The following is an 18,125-nucleotide window of genomic DNA, read 5'->3' on the forward strand; positions in this document are numbered from 1 at the left end:
TTGTCTGAGATACTTTTCAAATGACCTCAGGCCACCCTCATACTTTGATCATACTTATGATCCTATTTATGCCTTCTCTGTAGCTGGGAAAACAGTTGATGGCATCATCATATCCAGATTTTCAATTGAGATGGGGTCCCCCCACTTTGTGCCAAGCTGGCTAGAACCTAATCTCCACTTCCCACTCAGCTGAAATTACCACAGACACTTGGCTTCCTAGGTGGTTCTATATAGAAGTTACATTTTCTTTAGTTCTTTCCTCACTTTTTGTGTGTGCTAGTACTGGGGCTTGAACTCAGTACCCAGTGCTCCCACTTGGCTTGCTGGCTCAAGGCTGGAACTCTATAATTTGAAATACACTTTCATTTCTTTTATCCTCATGTTTTAAATTCATCTAATTCTTTCATTGTAAACTTTCTCTACTATCTTTAGGAAACAAACATTTACAATAATATAGTTTCTTAATTTTATCCTATAGTGAACACCTGTCTTATTCTTTCCCAATAAAACCAGTGGCTTACTAAAAATCAGACTCTTCTATTCATTCCACAAATCTTTCATTCTGTATGGGAGGAACTGAGGATTTGCCCCTCTTACAGGTGCTTGGGTAAACTAATGATGCTTTTGCAGGGAAAAAAAATGAGCCTTTGCAAACCAAATATTAGGTAACTCTCCTTTTATCACTTCAAAAGTAAAAAATGAGATTTTCAAAAAGCAGCCACCACAGAGAAACATACCTCTCATCTATCCCAAATCTGAAATGTATTACTTTGGAATATAAATACTCTAAACAAACATCAGACAATTCAAAATGAATAATAGTTTTTCATAATGTTGGACTTAAAACTCTTGGCCTTACGTTGGCTAAGCAAGTGCTCTACCACTGAACTACTACCTTATCTCTCAAAATGAGTGATTTTGATATCTGTGGCATATTTCTTTTCAAGTTTGTTTGTTGTAACAAGGAAAACTACAGTGTGACATTAGGTGACAAATAACTGAAAGTAACCTTTATAGTTCACATGTGACTTTTGGCAATAAGTCAGAAAGAGCTTTAAAAAGTAAAGAGCACTACATAATAAAATTGATATTTCTACCTACTTACTCACATAAAAAATGTGTTTTTAGAAAAGAATAGAATTGTTAGGCCATTCTAACTTTTGAGCTAATACTGATCCATGGAACATTGTTTGGGAAAACAACTCTAATCATCTCATTGTGTTATATTTCTAGTAAACTCTTACAATTAATATTTTCTTACAAATTTTATAATGGCTTTGCTCAACAAATTATGATAAATCAATTCCTGAAACTGTTAAATTTCATAACTTAATAAGAAAAAAAATTAATTTTCAAGTTTTAAGTACAAATTGTTTGAAAGCCTAATCATTGAAATACTTTTAAACATATGAATGTTTAGTATTTAGATAAGATTACAATGGAGTAATCTAAATTTAAAAAATTAGTCCAGAGTTGAGAATAAAAAAACACAAAATTTCAAAGAATGATGTTATGTTTAATTTATAATGTTAATAGAATGACAAAAATAAAATCTTTTACAACATTTAAATTTATGATAAAAATATTGATAACTTAAAAATCTGAGGGGTGTGTAATTTGTAAATTTTATTTGAGTGAAAAGTACAAAAAATCACTTTGTATTAACTTCCCAAGGCAGTAAATTTTAATTTTGGCAAGGATCTTTGATAGACAAAACTCTGATTTTAATTCTAATTAAAATCCAGACTTTGCTTATTCTGTAAACATCTCAATAAAAACCATTCCTCTTCTATTTTGGAATTTACTATTTCTTGTCCAGCTGGAATCCAAACATACAGAAATGAGCCATAATGGGAAAGAGTATACAGCATTGAATGACTAATTCCAGGAACTTTACAAACTTTGTTTTTAGAAAAGAATCCTTTGGGTGGATTGTTCTGGTTTGTTTAGTTAATGCAGGTTGCAATAAAGAAAGAAAAAAAAGATGCACAACTATCAGAGCCAACTTATGACTACGGGCCTTTTTCTTCAAAAAACAACTGTACTCTCTCCTTCTTCTGTTAGGAAGAAGTACATTAAAAACAGACATCACTGATTCTTCAAATACTTAATGACATCTACATCTAGAACGTATTTTTGCTCAGAGATTTTTATTTCCTTGTAAATAGCTATGCACATTCACAAAATGGTCTCTGAAACTTTTTGCATCTTATTCAGTTTTTCTATCCATTTCCAAATGTTGTAAATTTATTGCACATGATAGAGGATTTCTTGGTAAATAGCTCATGGAAATTTCAGTGTCTAATTCCTAGTTCTATATTGAAAATTCAATTAAGATCAACAATGATCTACTTTTAAAATTATAGATTCCCTCCATATACTATCTCTCTTGCCTGTTTTCCACTTCAGCTACACCAGAAGCCTACCTTTTCTAAATTGTCTCCTATGCTAGAGACACATACATTTTCTGATGTGACATTTAACCTTCAAAAATGCAAAAAACTATCCAGGCTAGTTCTTGTGGCTAGTGGCCATGCTGATAATCCTAGCTGTTTAAGGGGATTGAGACTTGGAAGATTGCTGCTTGAAACCAGTCCAGTAAGAAAAGTTCCCAAGTAGCCAACAAAAAAAGCTATGCTTACAGGCATAGTTCAAGTGGTAGAGTGCTGGCCATAAGCAAGCAGGCCAAATAAGAGTGAAAGACTCTCAAGTTCAAACCACAGTATTACAAAAAACAAAAAACAAAAAAACACCAAAACCAGAGAACTAGCAGGGCACAGTGTCTCACATCTGTAATCCCAGCTACAGTTCAAGCCCAAAACAAGCCAATATTCAAGTCCCTGTTCCCCCACCACCAAAAAAATAATCTAAAGTTAAAAAGGGCTGAGAGAATGGACCAAGCAGCAAGCCTGAGGCTCTGAGTTTAAACCTAGAAATACACTCAAAGGAGAGGATGGGGGGAATAAGCAAACAACTACCTCCTATCTTTAAGTAGTATAAATCTCAAGCTTCTAACTCTGTCCTAATACCGAACATCTCCATGATGATATTTTCCCACTAGTTTCTAGATCAATCAATAAAACACGATGGTGCAAATCTACTAAGAGTATATTTGGAGAAGTAAGATCAACTCTTGCATACTTCCTTGGGTCCTTTTCATTTTAAGTTTCTTGTAAAAGAAATGACAAAAAACGAAATTATCTCTTCTATGTCCATTCATGTCCAAGTCCCTGTGCAGTCTTGATAATCCTAAGAAAACTCAAAGTAATTGTGAACTCACCTTTGTGCTATGGATAGCTCACAAACTATAATTAATGATTCTTCCAGATTAAGTATTGGAAGTTGTATTGAGGCCTTTGATCTTTCCATAGGATAAGTTCAGCAAAAACCTCTTTTGTGGAGAGACACCTGCCTAGTTCATTCACTGTTAAATGTTCAGGGTCAAGTACAGTGTTAACACACAGTAAGTCCTTTGTATAACTGAATTGATGGATAGCTGAATGGATGGAAGCTGACTGTTTTTGACATCATCTGATAGTTAGATATGATCATCTAGCCAGCGAGGTATCCTCCTAAATGTATTTCAATCAAGAACATAGTATTTTACATTTTTCTTGAGAATATCACTCAGCATTCTACCACATGCTAACTTCCTGTACACAACTTGGGCTCTCTATGCAGACCACAATAGCCCACATTTCTTAAGCCTGATTGAGATTAATGCATGCCAAACACATGACCTGGTTCTCAAGAAGCAGTCTCTAATCTGGATTGTCCCTTCCTTAGCCCTTATTTTTCTTTTCTTTTTCTTTTTCTTTTTTTTGTCAGTCGTGGGACGTGAACTCTGGGCTTGGGCGCTGTCCTTGCACTCTTCAGCTTAAGGCAAGAGTTCTACCGCTTGAGCCACAGCACCACTTCTGGTTTTCTAGTGGTTTATTGGGAATAAGAGTCTCATGGACTTTCCTGACCGGGGTTGGCTTTGAACAATGATCTTCAGATCTCAGTCTCCTGAGTAGCTAGGATTATAGGTGTGACCCACTGGTGCCCAGCAGCCCTTATTTTTACAGATTGGAAACTAAGGCTAGTATATGAATGACAGTGCTCTCAGAATTGCTATCTCAATTTTTGCAGGTATGTTAACTAGCCATAAAGTTGTATCATTCAAACACTGTGATGTAACCACAATATAAAAATGTTGGCACACATTAGGGTTTAAACTTGTAAATAACCAGACAAGTCACAATGTCGTAAAAGAAAGATTTTAGGTTTCTTTGGTGAAACAAAAGCAGATATAAAAAGTTACAAAGATTTTTAGATTCTCATTCACAGAAAAGATCATTCACATTTTACACTATACATGTTATAAATACAAGAAAGTATTATGTGCATGGTAATGAAAAAAGAAAAATTAAAAGCTAATAGGTTAGCACAGTGTTTTCTTGTGCATCAGAGCCCTTGGGGAGGTGACAAGAACCAAGAAAATTTGCTTAGACACTATGTGTCATTGAGTTGGAGTCATTCTCTCGGCTAACGGAGGACTTATGAAAAGTATCAATATTGGATGAAGCTCAGTCTGCTCATTTTTCTATTTTCCTTTTTTCTTTCTAAAGGCTTAAATTAAATGTATTCTAGCAGATACATGAGACACATAAAGGTGCCAGGTGATTTACCAATACTTGTGTGCCTTTTGTAATATTTAAATTAGGGTAATCTTTTCTATCTTCTCCAAAATCTATCATTTCTGTTTGCATTTTGTTTGTTGGCTATTCTTAATGTTGCTCTAGCTAGAATTAGGGAGAATCTTAAATGTCTTAGTTCTATTATTTTTTTGTCCCTTAAACAAATTAAGTGGCTAAGGATTCAAAATCATCTTTAACAGACACTTTATTCCAAAAGCAGGGAGAAAATAGAGTTGGAGGAGGTCAGCATAAGTTCTAAAATACATACTTCACCTAAAAGGAAGAAATGTCCACACTATTTCTACACATAAGCTCTTGCTTAGAATGGGCAAACATCACTTGCGGAAAGCTATACACTTTTTTACTCTTCATTTTAAACACTTGATGCAGTCTAACCATCACATTTTTTAATCAGGGACAGAGTACCTAAATTATATGGTTCTAAACTGGGTAAGTATAAAAGTTTACAGTTTTAAAAAAAAAGAAAACTTGTAGCATACCATATCAATTTTCAGGTCTTGGGGAAAATAACATCCAATAAATTAAATCTGTATGGCTTACTTCATTTATTTATGTATGCTTCACAGCTGCAGCATTCACACATGAACATTCAAAACTTTATAAAAGATTAAAATGGTTATATATACAAAATTTCAGGGTTTTTTTAACGTTTGTGTTGTTGTTTTAACAATCCCCCACCCTCCATGAGCCCTTGGTCTCTATCCATTTGAAATGCCTTGAGCTGAAACTTTACAAGAGTTAGTGTTATGAATGCCATTAAAAAGTAGACCTGGTTGAGTTAATAATTAGCACTTCGACCCCTAAAAATTGCTCCCGGTCATAGAAAAGTCCTCCATCAGGCCTTTCTTGTAGGTGAAGGGAAAGAAATGCAGCCAAGAAGAGTTCCACTTTGGAGTCCCTATATCCATCGGGGCCTCATTAAACAGGATTCCGCATCCTGGGGACGTGCCCGGCCCCCTGGCTGAGGCAGGTGCAGTGACCTACAAACGTTTGTTTGCTAGTTGTCCAGGAAAAGCCATCCTCAGTCTTGCTGACACACAAAACGAGCAAATCAAACCATTTCCAGCCTAAATAAACTATATGAAAGCAGCCAAACCAATGATTAAAGACCTCAAACGCTCCCTAATCATCATTAAATATGCCCAAACTCAGTGTGATCTTTTTTATTTTATATACAGGATTTTTTTTAAAAAATCAACATTAAATCATCTTATTTACATGGCCATCGGTGCTGGAATTAAGCTTTTTAAATAGTACAGAAGGCTGGTATATGTGATGAAATGTTCTGCACTGGAGACAAACAGAAAGCTAAAGAAATTAGGTAGGCTGGAAATGGTCTTTTCTGCCCTCGTTCCCTTTCCTTTTTGTTCACTTTCTTTTTGAGTGTCAATACGTTCATCTTGGGGGCACAGCCACCCAAAACGACTGGACGGTGATCCAAAAATCCAAAGCAACTGATAATACTTCTCGAGGTGATAAGAAAGGCACAAGAAGTTAGGACTTTGGCTGTAATGATGAAAACACATGTTCGCCATGTAAAGGATCAGCGCCTCGACTCCTGCCACCTCCGGCTCCAACGATGATCGTGTTTTGTTGTATTTATTGAATTGTCCTGGGCTGATGAGGAATTTTTTAAGTATTTCTTAGAATAAGTCCTTTGGTATGCAGATGCTACATGGAAGGAAAGAAAAAAAGAAAGAAAACACAACAATATTACTTGCTCCATACCCTAAACTACCAATACTGTAGCGGTAAAATGAGGATGTCTAGAAGTTTCTATAGCACGGCTGTCCATTCTTTCTAAAAGACCACTTACGGTTCATGCAGGTTATTTTAGGCATTGCCCATCTTCCATTTCCTAGGCATCGGATAGTAGGAAGGTGGCGTTGAATAAAACCATCTTTGCAGTGGTATCTAATCAAGGAGTTGATTTCATAACGAGGCTTCATCTTTCCAAAGGTCTTGGCATTTTCTACAACAGGGGGCTGGCCACAAGCAACTAAAGAAAAGCAAATTGGGTTATTTCCAAATCAAATAAGTATTTCAATTAGTATGAGCCTGACTCTTTCTCTGTGTGTCTCTGTCTCTGACTCTCTCTCTCTGTGTCTCTCTCTGTGTCTCTCTGTGTCTGTCTCTCTCTCTGTCTCTCTCTGCCTCTCTCTCTCTCTCTGTGTCTCTCCCCCACCAAACTTCATACCTTCATAAAAGGCAATAATCTAGAACTAAAAAATTGAAATTGTTCAAAATAAATAAGTTGATTCCCTGGGTGTAGTTTGGATATGAGATCATTCCATTAAAATGTGTTCTCACTAAAAAACTAAAGGTCACACATTCATCTATTCATTTAGAAAGACCACTATTATAGCAAATTTCTAAATTAAAAATTATTTATCTTACAACATGGACCTTGGTTTCATCATCATCCCCCAATTTTTATTTATTATGCAGTGCTGGTTAGGGTAATAATAGATTTGTAACCATTAGCTATTATCACCATTTTCTTGTAAAGAAAAAAAAACTTCCAAGTTATAATATCTCAGTTTTAAAACACGGACATACATGCCTAAGTGTAAATAAAATATTGTCTAGTCTTACTTGGGCTTACTTACTTTTTTCTATCTCCTTTATAGAGACAGAGAAGTGAATAGCATTCTTGTCTCCATTTTTTATTGCTTCATTAATATATATTTATTGGTTTTGCTCTACATCTCTAATTGGAATGTGACAATGTAAATATAATTCTCCCATTATGGCATTTCAAAGTTTTATGATTTTGCTACCACAAGCCCAGCAGAATATGCCATATGGTCTCCTGAAATTACACACAGAGGTATGATGACTACCTCGGTATGGCAGTCATCTCAGTACTGGAATGTTTCAGTGTCAAACCTAATATTGAAAGTTTACAACTGACACATTTATTGACATATATAGAAATCTGTTTACAATCACAGTATTTTACAATAACAAACTTAGGTTTAACTCAAATATTTATTTCCTTTAATTAACTTTTGCTGACTCCAATCTAGATACTGACACGCTATTTTTATTATGATATAGAAAACCTACATTGAGATCCAGATACTAATAAGGATCCCATAGAATGAGACCAAAGCAATACAAGGTTTGAAGAGATCAATTACATAATTCACTATATATGAATCAGTGCTGGGCCAATAAATTGCTTGTTTTATCATTTGAATATGAGAATTCTATGGCTTTTTAAAAGTATGTATGTATGAAGACTATTAAAAAGGCTAAAATAATTCAGTGAGTATGGCATTAACAAAAAAAGAACATAGATGAGAAATAGTTCCACATACATATGCTTGATATTTGACAAAAACATGTAATAGCAGGGACAAGGGCATATAAAACTTGCAGAGTTAGGCATTAATACGGAAAACTAGATCTGTTTCTCTACTTCAGAAAATACAGGGAACATGAATTTTAGACGGTTTAAATATGTGAATATAAAAGGCAAAACTAAAAAATGTTCAGAAAACAATATCAAATATCTTTATGAATTCAGGGTAATAGGGATTTTTAAGATACAAAAGTTTAAACCCTAAAGGAACACTCAGACAAAATTAAGAATTATGCTCATCAAATTCTTGTAAGGTAAAAGGGGCAAAAACAGACTACAAACTGAAAGAAGACATTTGTAATCAATATAATGTTCAAGGGATTAATAATAGAAATATAAAAAGAGCTCTTGAAAATCAATGTCTAAAACATAGGTAGAAAAAGTAAAAAAATAGAGAACATGGGTAAAACTTTATGAAAGAAGTACTATAAATAATTTATAAGTGTATGAAAAGATATTCGGTGCAAAGCATCCAAGAAAATAAAAAAATAGAGAACATGGGTAAAACTTTATGAAAGAAGTACTATAAATAATTTATAAGTGTATGAAAAGATATTCGGTGCAAAGCATCCAAGAAAATTCAAGTTAGACCCCGGGGATACCATTTTATACCCACCACATTGGAAAAAATTTCCACATCCAATGATATCAAATAGTGTAGAAAATATAGACCTACAGGGCCTGTCGCACGTTGCTAGTGGGTATGTGAATTGGTGACACCACATTGGAAAATAATTTGGCATTACCTAGTAAAAATGATAATACATATGTTTTTTTGGCTCAATTATTTCACTCTTGGAATTGTATCCTACAGGGTCTCCCAAAAGACTAATGAAAAAATGTATAAAGGTGCTCATAGAAAATTATTTATATATTTATAATGGTAAAAACACTATTACCCAAGTGTCCACTGTCAAAGAAACTGACAACAAGTTAGAAAACCATACAATAAATGCATACAGAAACAAAAGAAAAGACAATGCAGCTACATGTATCGGCATAGGTAAATATCACAGGCACAATGCTGAACAATAAGACAAGGTACAGAATGTAAACAATATAATTCCTCTTATATAAAGTTCAAGACTCTGCAAAACTAAGTCATTTATCATTTAAGGATATAAGCATGTGTGATAACATTAAACGGAAAAGTAAGGCAATTAGGTCATTATCTACAGTGGGAATTGGAGAAAAATGGGAATGCAGTCTAGCAAGAACATATAACATATTTAGAAGAAATAATAACTGTATTGAGATGTTTATCTTTTTAAAATATACCTGTTCTCTATATTTAAATCCTTCATTCCAAGTAGTTAATATTTCATTTTAAAGTAGGAAAAATATTTTTAAAAGACTACCATCATTTATAAAATTTCTCAGAGCATTGATTAAAAAAAATTGCATTGTACAACAATGGAAAGATAGAGAATAGTTTATTCTCCTTCAATGAGAATAGAGCCAATTTAATCAAACTCATTTCCCATTGACAAACATAGAGCATAATGCTCTGATGGGGAAACTATTTCAGCTATAGGGCTAGAGTGCTAAGCCTGGAGCTATTCAACCCTGCATCCCTCCCCTGAGCCATTTGACCACATCTAGAGACACCTTGGGTTACCACAATGCAGAGGGAATATGAAGAGGGGGAGGGTGCTACTGGCATTCAGCTCATAGAAGGCAGGAATGGTGCTCAACCTTCTCCAATGCCTCCCACAATGAAGAATTATCGGGCTCCAAATGTCAATAGAGCTGTTCCTGAGAAACTCTACTATAGGAAAAAAATAACATAGAGAACATAAGTGTTTAGACCAAAAACAGAGAAGCATGACTCCAGGACCACTCGGAGATCTAAGAAGGTAAACAAAACATTGGGATAAAGACAAACAGTTTATTAAACACTTCTTATATCGGAAAAAGGAAAACAGCAAATACTTGATTTGCTATTTTTACCATTTCCGTGATAGAAGAAGGGCACACAGTCAGGAAAGCTTCTTCTATAGACAGTGTACTGAGAGAAAGTTCTTTAATGAGAGTCGAGCAGAGTAGCCATGAGAGTAGCTGGAATTCCTCTGAGACTATGGCTTTGTGTATCTTAGTGTTGTCTTTCTCCCACTAGAATTTATTTTTGATGTTTAAATCTGTCCTACAGTACTTACAAAGTCTGTATTTTCGATTTTACTCTTTTATAATCAAAGACAAATCAAGTGGGTTTTACGTTTGGAAGTTGTCCTTTGTCTTCTTATTTGAGATAGCTAAGAGTATTAGCCAGGGACTAGATATTCATGCTTTAATATCATTATCAAAAAATGGTGTTAATACTTTTAGCGAAGAAGTCTATATGAAATGCTTTAGAAACTGAAATGTATTAACCAATGATAAACACAATGTAGATACAGAAAGCAACTGTCTACGGTTTTTTTTTGTTGTTGTTTAATGTTAACCAAACTATTCTCATCATAGAAATTCTTTTACAAATGTCTTTATTATTCCTTGGACTACAGACATGGGGATGCCACTCTTGTTCTGTGGTTTACAAGCATAACTAAGCTTGCAAGGAAATGTTTGTGATGATACTGCCAGGTAGTTTACCTGTATAAATGTCATATTTTTATCTTTAACACTTGAAATCCCAGGTGATTACTGAAACCAAACCTTTAAATTGTATTGAAAATGTATGCTGTTCCAGAGCAACAAGAAAGGACATGACATATCCAGTTTGTATCAAAGAATGAAGGTTATTCTTCTTGAATGCTACTGCTAACTCACATGCAGGATTAAGTATACAGTATTAATGGAGTAATCTTTACCTGTTCCTTTCTTGCAAGTGTAGGTGAGATGGTAATTGCAGGGAACATCATTCCACTGGCCATTCTCGTGCCAAATGATTACAACGCAATCTTCTCCAGCAGAAAAGAAGCTGTCTGGCTGGTTGGGTCTCCAGTTTTCATATTGCTACAAAAATGGAGCAGCATGAAAATTTGACAGTCAAAGGCTACTGTAACAGCAACGATCACAAACTACTTAGGATAAACCCAACAATTTTTGATAGACTGCTTAGCTGAAATTATTTTCATGGTAAAGACTGTTAAACTATGAGTGGAAAATACTGTAATTCAGTCTTTGTTTCAAATACCTACTCTTGATTTTTATCCATCTATTCTTTACATATTTGAGAAAATTTTTTCTTTTTCTATATTTCTGAATATAGAATCAATCCTCAATTCAAGAAATGTCATGATATCATTATCTATATTAACATTGATGCAGTGAAAAAAATCGTGTTCTTATTCTTGTCTGTCATGTGGTTTGCTAGACCACATGTGCACATAGAATCTTAAATAACTTGGATCATAGAGCAATAGAAGTTTTAGCTATTATTTCTTATCAGACCTACTATAAAATACCTTAATATTTTCTATTTTATATGAATGTCTTAAATCCAAGTTTATGTGTTTGACTTAAAGTTTAAACTATTGGCAACGTTTTTGTACTTGATATATGTTTATTCATGATTATGTATACAACATTTCAAAATTACTTAGTTTTAGTTGTGATTTTTATTTGCACCATGCATTGTTTTGTTGTGTGATCTAATCTAGGAGTTATTTTCTTTTACTAAGAATATGTTAACATTTTATGCATATTGTTATTTTAAAAAAGCTTTCAAAATACATTGTACTACATGTTAAATTCTCTTTGTGCAATATGTATGCAGAATTACTTTAATGTTTTAATACTGGCTCCTTCTATATCTATATTGTTTGTATGTATCAGCAGAAATACTTTTAGCCTTCCACCATTGTCAAATGTCATATATCGTGAGATTTTACTATGTAATATCTCTTATAAGAATTCAGTTTAATTGGCAATAATTTAGAGAACAGAGATGTTAAACATACAGGGCTCTCTGATACAATTGTTTTCTAAAATGTTGCCATGTCAATGAATAAGTAACATTAAAACATTTTTTTAAACTCTGATTAGATGACAATATTAAGCTATAAACAAGAAACCAGTTCACTAGACTTGCTACCTGGAACGTGATGTTTCTTTTTTCAGAATCTCTCTACCTTTGTTTGATTATTAGTTTCCTATTAGGCTTTGCCTACTGTCTGGTGTGTGTGTGTGTGTGTGTGTGTGTGTGTGTGTGTATGTGTGTGTGTGTGTGTGTGTGTGTGTGTGTGTGTGTGTGTGTGTGTGTGTGTGAGTGTGTGAGTGTGTGTGTGTGTGTGTATTTAGCAATGACAAGGCAACTGGTGAGAAACTTCTATAAAATGGAGAAAATGCTGGTCCTGACTTGTGTGACAGCAGATAATATGATTGTCTTCTGACACTACAGATCTGGTAGTTTCTCCTTCAATTAAATTTTAGATGAGTTTGAGAAGAGTAAAGAAATTTATTTAGAGAAGATAAAGTGATAGAAAAATTAAATTATGGTAATTGTTCTAAATTCAGAGCATGCCAGAAATTATAAAATGACTATTTACTTATACCCAACAGTACCCTATCCTTTTTATGCCCTTTAAAATATGTAACACCTAATATTCAATACTATATTGTTTTTAATTCCAAAATTTGAAATAAATATTTAAATAAAGTGTTTTTAGTACCAAATGTTTTCCTGTGTGATTTTATTCTTCAATGCTGGGTCAAAAAAAGCTACAAAGTAATATTATTTTATTTATGAAATGGAACTTTGTGGACCAAGAAACTCTAGTATAAGAACAATAAAAGTAACAATAAAAGACCTGAGAATATGAACCTTCTGCTCAGAAAATAGTCTTAAAAAACTTTTCAAAATTATAAAGATATAGATTTTTAATAATAAATCTTTGGAAAAGTCTCAAGTTTGAAAAACTTTTTCTTTCAAACACTTTGCTTGATTGTACTTTAAAGTTCTCCTTGATCGTTATAAAGTTAATACAGAAGACAAGAGATCCCTGTTTTAAGTAAGTCTGAGCTGGGCACTAGAGGCTCATGCTTGTAACCCTAGCTACTCAGAAAGCTGAGATTTGAGGATCAGAGTTTAAAACCAGCCTGGGCAGGAAAGTCCATAAGATTCCAGTCTCCAAAAATTGCCTCAGAAAAAGCCAGAAACGGAACTGTAGCTCAAGTGTTAGAGCACTAGCTTTGAGAAACAGAATCTCAGGGAACAGTGCTAAAGTCCTAAGCTCAAACTCCAGGACCAGCACCAAAGAAAAAAGTCTTGAAGAGTGATAAAACAGCACAACTGTAAGGAACTGAGGATTAATAGGGTTTAATAGCCTAACCCTAGTGATCCTAATGATCTTAGTGATCCCCACAAACAAGAAAAATCAGAATATAGGATGTTTAATTTTTCCCTGGAGTAAAACCTAATCTCAAAAGCCATGTACCTATGACCATATAAGATGATGCTAAGTGAAATGAATCCCAAGATATGGACACAAGAGGTCTGTCTTTATTGTTATTGTTTTAAATGTACCATGTGATTGTATTTTTTGTTGTTGCTTGTTGTTTCCTTTGTATGTTCTTTCCCCTATGGTATATCCCTATTGTCACTGTACTTGATTTTGGTACCCTGCATCTTGTATATACATTTGTCTAATCTGGGGAGGGGAAGGGGAATAACAAAATGCTGAAACAAGGACACAGGATGACCCATTGTAACAAGGATACCCACAGTATATTGGAAACAAACTTTACAACTTCGGGTGGAGGGGAGGAGTGGGGGAAGGCAGGGATAGTGGAAAAACAACAAGGGAAGGGATAACAATGATCGACAAGTAATGTACTCATTACCTTACTCATGTAACTGTAACCCCTCTGTACAGCATCTTTACAATAAAATAATAAAACAAGACGTTCTCTGGGAAAACCCACTCTGGTAGCATGCATGGCCCCATAGTATGTCCAGGGTGACCCGAGAAATGCAATAGTATATAACCATTAAATATTTAGTTTTTGAAAATGATATAAGAAAATGTAAAGTACTCATGGAAACATCACCTTTACGTAAATAATGACACATATTTACACATAGTCTTGGACCCTGCTCTTTCCGAACAATAAAGCCTAATGAGAATGTAGTAAGATTGTATAACGTCTCTATCTGACTGACAGAAAATGACTGTGAGCTAATCTTTTGTTCTATATAGGTTTACATATTTTCTAAGTTCTCCAAGGAGAGCACAAATGAATTTTCTAATGAGTAAATGTTAGTATTATGAGCTGATCTATGCATTTATCAGATAGCACTCACAGATTTCCTAAGTTACTTGATTTCCACAGGGATCGTTTCCAATGACCCATTCACTTGGCTGCCAAGTACTTTTCAGTTGACATTTCCTCCTGATCTGAACAATGACTGCCTCATTTTCACACTGAAATAAAATTCAGCTTCTATGTTGATGAAGTGATTCCCAAGGTTTAAACTGCCCAGACCTCTGGTAAAAGATTTAATTGTCTTTGGTGAGAATTATATTTGGCTTGAAGCAATCCTTTAAAAAGCATGTTCCTATAGTTGCTTGGCAAAGCGGTGACTTAATGGTGCAGAACCAAATTTCAAGTCCATGGTTTTTATAAGAAAATCCAATGCCCACAGGCACACCACACAATTACCTCATTCTGATGGCCCAATTGTGCACATTTTTCTAGGCCTGCATGCTTTGATTTTTCTCTTTGTTATTGCCAAACGGACTTAGCAAAGGAAACTCCAGTTTTCTCAACAACTTTCTTTGTTTCTTCCTTATTATTTTACAACCTAATTTAACACCACTTACTATCACAGCAAACCTTTGACTTTAGGTTCAATATTGTATTTTCTCATGAAAGTTAAAGGTAGGGAATCAATGCCTTTTCAGGAATTAATTAGAAGTTAGAGGACTGTGATAAATCCTTTCTCACCTACAGTGTTATTGACATAAAGAAATATGGCATTTTGAAATGAGCAGTGTAAATCATATCACTTGTCTCTGGATATTTCTTTTCCTTATTCAGAATCCTGAGCAAACATGTTGGGTAGTCAACTTTAATTTTTTATTTGTTCATTTTGTTTTTTGAGACAGGTTCTCACTACATAGCTCAGTCTGACCTTGGACTCATTATGTAGTCTTGGATGATCCATTCTATGTTATGATATTTTTCTGGTGGTGCTGGGAATTGAACCCAAGCTTTTGTACATGCTAGTCAAGAGCTTTACCACTGACTTACATCCTAGCGTTTGTATTAACTATTCTGAATTGACCTATGTATAGGATTGAAAGAGCAGACTAGTAATTATTCTACAAACCAGTCATGGGTTGAGAAAACTCATTTTCAAACCTTTGACAAAAAAAAAAAAAACCTGTGAGGTGAAAACAAACAATTGTTGGATGGTTGGCTGTGTCTCTGTGTTTATGCCTCAAATACTTGTGTTTCCCCCTCCCACCCTGAGCTCCTGTCCTCTCCCCATGGATAAGAGTTGAAACACAAAAAGTAGATTTCCTGAAAAGGCACCCGATATCATTTTGTAACTTCATCTTTTCTGATGGTAGAGAAAATTATGACAAAAACTCAAATACTTCATGTAGGAGAAAACCAACTGAGATGTAAATTTTTCTTGCATTTTATTAAGAGATAATTATCCCTACTTAGTATAAAACTGCCTAATCCTGTATATTTTGTGATTAAGTTACTTTAAGAGTTCCAATTAAATGACTAGCTCTCCATATTCCTAAAAAAAAGTGCCCAAAAGGGAAAGTATTTCACTTAAATTGAACGCAGTCACTTTTTAAAAAATTGTTTTCCCCTTTCATCCCCAACTGGATTGAAGCACTTCAGATGCCAAAATACTAAAATGATTCCAAAACTCTGAACAAAATCCAATAATAAAAGTTTCTCTCACATGAAAATTGTCTTCATAAACCATAGAGTTCATTCTAAACCAATTCTAATGGTGAAGGGAGGGAAAAACTATCTTGTAGCAAGCCCAAGTTATTCATCAAAGTCCTCCGAACTATAATTGCTCAGATTATTTTGTTCCAAAGTATCATTATTGTCTATAATTCATTTCTCACACACATTGACATAAAAGAGAAGACTCCTTCTGTGACTTTTCTGCACATGACTTCTTAGTCTGCCAAACATCCTGAACCCTGGGAGAATGACTTTGGATCTTAGAGGAACTGGACTGATTTTTCTCACTGAGAGAATGGCTGGAAAGGGATTTCTCTTAGCAGTTCTCCTTTTATTCAGTCACCAGACTGGAGATAAGTCATGTTGAATGGGAGCAGCCTCTGCTTTTGAAAGTCTTCAATAATCTACTAAATCCAAGTGACTTTGCATCAGTTTAAGGTGTGTATTTGATGTTATAAGTCCCAGAAGTTCCAATAATCTTTCAAATAAACCATATAGATGGCCACAACCCATGGCCGCACAATCACAGCAGATAACAAGAATCGCATCAGGAACTAAAGGCACTGATGATAAGCGGTGATTAATTCCGGTTTCCTTATTCTGAGGATGGTAACTAACTTTCTGCTCAGGTTTATTTGTGTATATTCTGAATACATTCAAGACTTAGAAACAAGCAGGAGCTTTTCTTCCTTAAAAACAAGAGGGGGGAGTTTGCTCTGCTTTACCCTTGAGCATTGCTTTCAGTAGAAGGTCAGGTGGCATTAGTTATTATTGTGCCAGACACACCCCACCCAGCTCATCCTTAGGTGATACTAGAGAAGGGAATCCAGCTATGTGGAAGTATAGAGGTAGAGAGCATGCCAGGCTGATGTGAAGTGCTCTTGATCTGAATGACTTACTCTAACACCTCCCTATAACATTCCAAAAGAGCATTTGTTTTTCTATACCAAGATTTTGAAAGAAGCCTTTAAGAGAAAATGTCAGTTTGAAAAGCAAAGCTCTGAGCACACAAGAGCAAAGATTCTCCGAACATTCAGGAATCTTGATTTTAAAACACCATTTTAAAGCCTGTAATCCTAACAGAGATCAGGAGATTATGGTTAATGGACAATCCCAGCACAGTTTTCGAGCCCCACCCCCCCTCCTCCCCACCTCAATCAGTGAAAGCTAGGAATGGTGGCACATACCAATCACGAGGGCTATGATGTAAATGAGAAAAGGAAGATCCTATTTGAGGCCAGCGAAGGCATAAAAATGAAACCCTATTTGAAAAACAGCCAAAGCAAAAAGGGGTTGAGGCATGGTTAACATAAACTCAACTGGTCCAAAAACAAACAAGTAAACAAAACAGAAAAGCAATGGAAGAGTCCATCATCTTAATGCTTTAGCCATCATCCTAAGACAGTCGTTTTCAAAAGTACCTGTTTGGTTGAAAGTCCTTCAGAATTCTGAACCCATTTACATTCTTTCTACTGAGATACGTTCTCAACTTGGTCAAATATTTACAAAAAAAATCACAGAATGCTAGTTTCCTCAAAGTGCCAGGCACTCTGCAGATTTTGGTGTCTTTCCCTCTCTTCTAAATTGCATAGTATAAATAAAAGCAAAGACAAATTGTCGAATGCAGGTTGAATTAAATCTCATCTTTAGGTGAGTCATAAATTTAAGATCTACTACCCCACACATACACACATACACTTCCATATAGACAGTACAAATATGGGCATTTCTTGGCATTATATACAAATATATTGAAGACATTTGAGGATGTCCATATTCACAGATTCATTTATTAGATGAGCTTCTATCAAAAATACACAAACCAAAAATGGTAGTCAGGGTAGACAGCAATAGATCCCTTGAGATGATAATACTGAGTTGTCTGTTATATAAACTTGAGCATTAATCAAACAGTTCTTAAATACTAGCCAGACACTGGCACAGTTCAGATTTGTGCTTCAGATCTCTCATGTATAACTGGCATTGACATAATGAATAGGCAGCTGCCAAAAACCTACTATGTCTCTCTATCCAAATACTAAGCTCTAGTTTTTCAGCTTATACTCAGGTATCCATCTTTAAGTCCTTAAAATTTACTGCAACTTTCATTATGTTGAACAATCATTTGAAAAGTGTGTTTTAGAAGTATTATGATTTTGCTAAACCCATTTTAAACAATTACA

The 18,125-nt window shown here is 34.7% G+C and overlaps 1 protein-coding gene across 3 annotated transcripts in view; it reads right to left on the minus strand.

The window, feature by feature from the left end:
• Positions 1-4,866: 4,866 nt before the first annotated feature.
• Vcan (versican) overlaps positions 4,867-18,125 on the minus strand; it is a 98,634-nt gene continuing 85,375 nt past the window's right edge. For all 3 annotated transcript variants that reach the window (XM_070031144.1, XM_070031145.1, XM_070031143.1), the window contains 3 exons: positions 10,875-11,019; positions 6,517-6,699; positions 4,867-6,371 (listed from right to left, as the gene is read on the minus strand). In XM_070031144.1, coding sequence (XP_069887245.1) covers positions 6,244-6,371; positions 6,517-6,699; positions 10,875-11,019 — 456 coding nt within the window. In that variant the 3' untranslated portion in view covers positions 4,867-6,243. The remainder of the gene's footprint in view (positions 6,372-6,516; positions 6,700-10,874; positions 11,020-18,125) is intronic.

This window comes from Dipodomys merriami, unplaced genomic scaffold (genome assembly GCF_024711535.1).
Source record: "Dipodomys merriami isolate MVZ:Mamm:240054 unplaced genomic scaffold, mDipMer1.0.p SCAF_20, whole genome shotgun sequence".
NCBI classification, from domain to species: Eukaryota; Metazoa; Chordata; class Mammalia; order Rodentia; family Heteromyidae; genus Dipodomys; species Dipodomys merriami.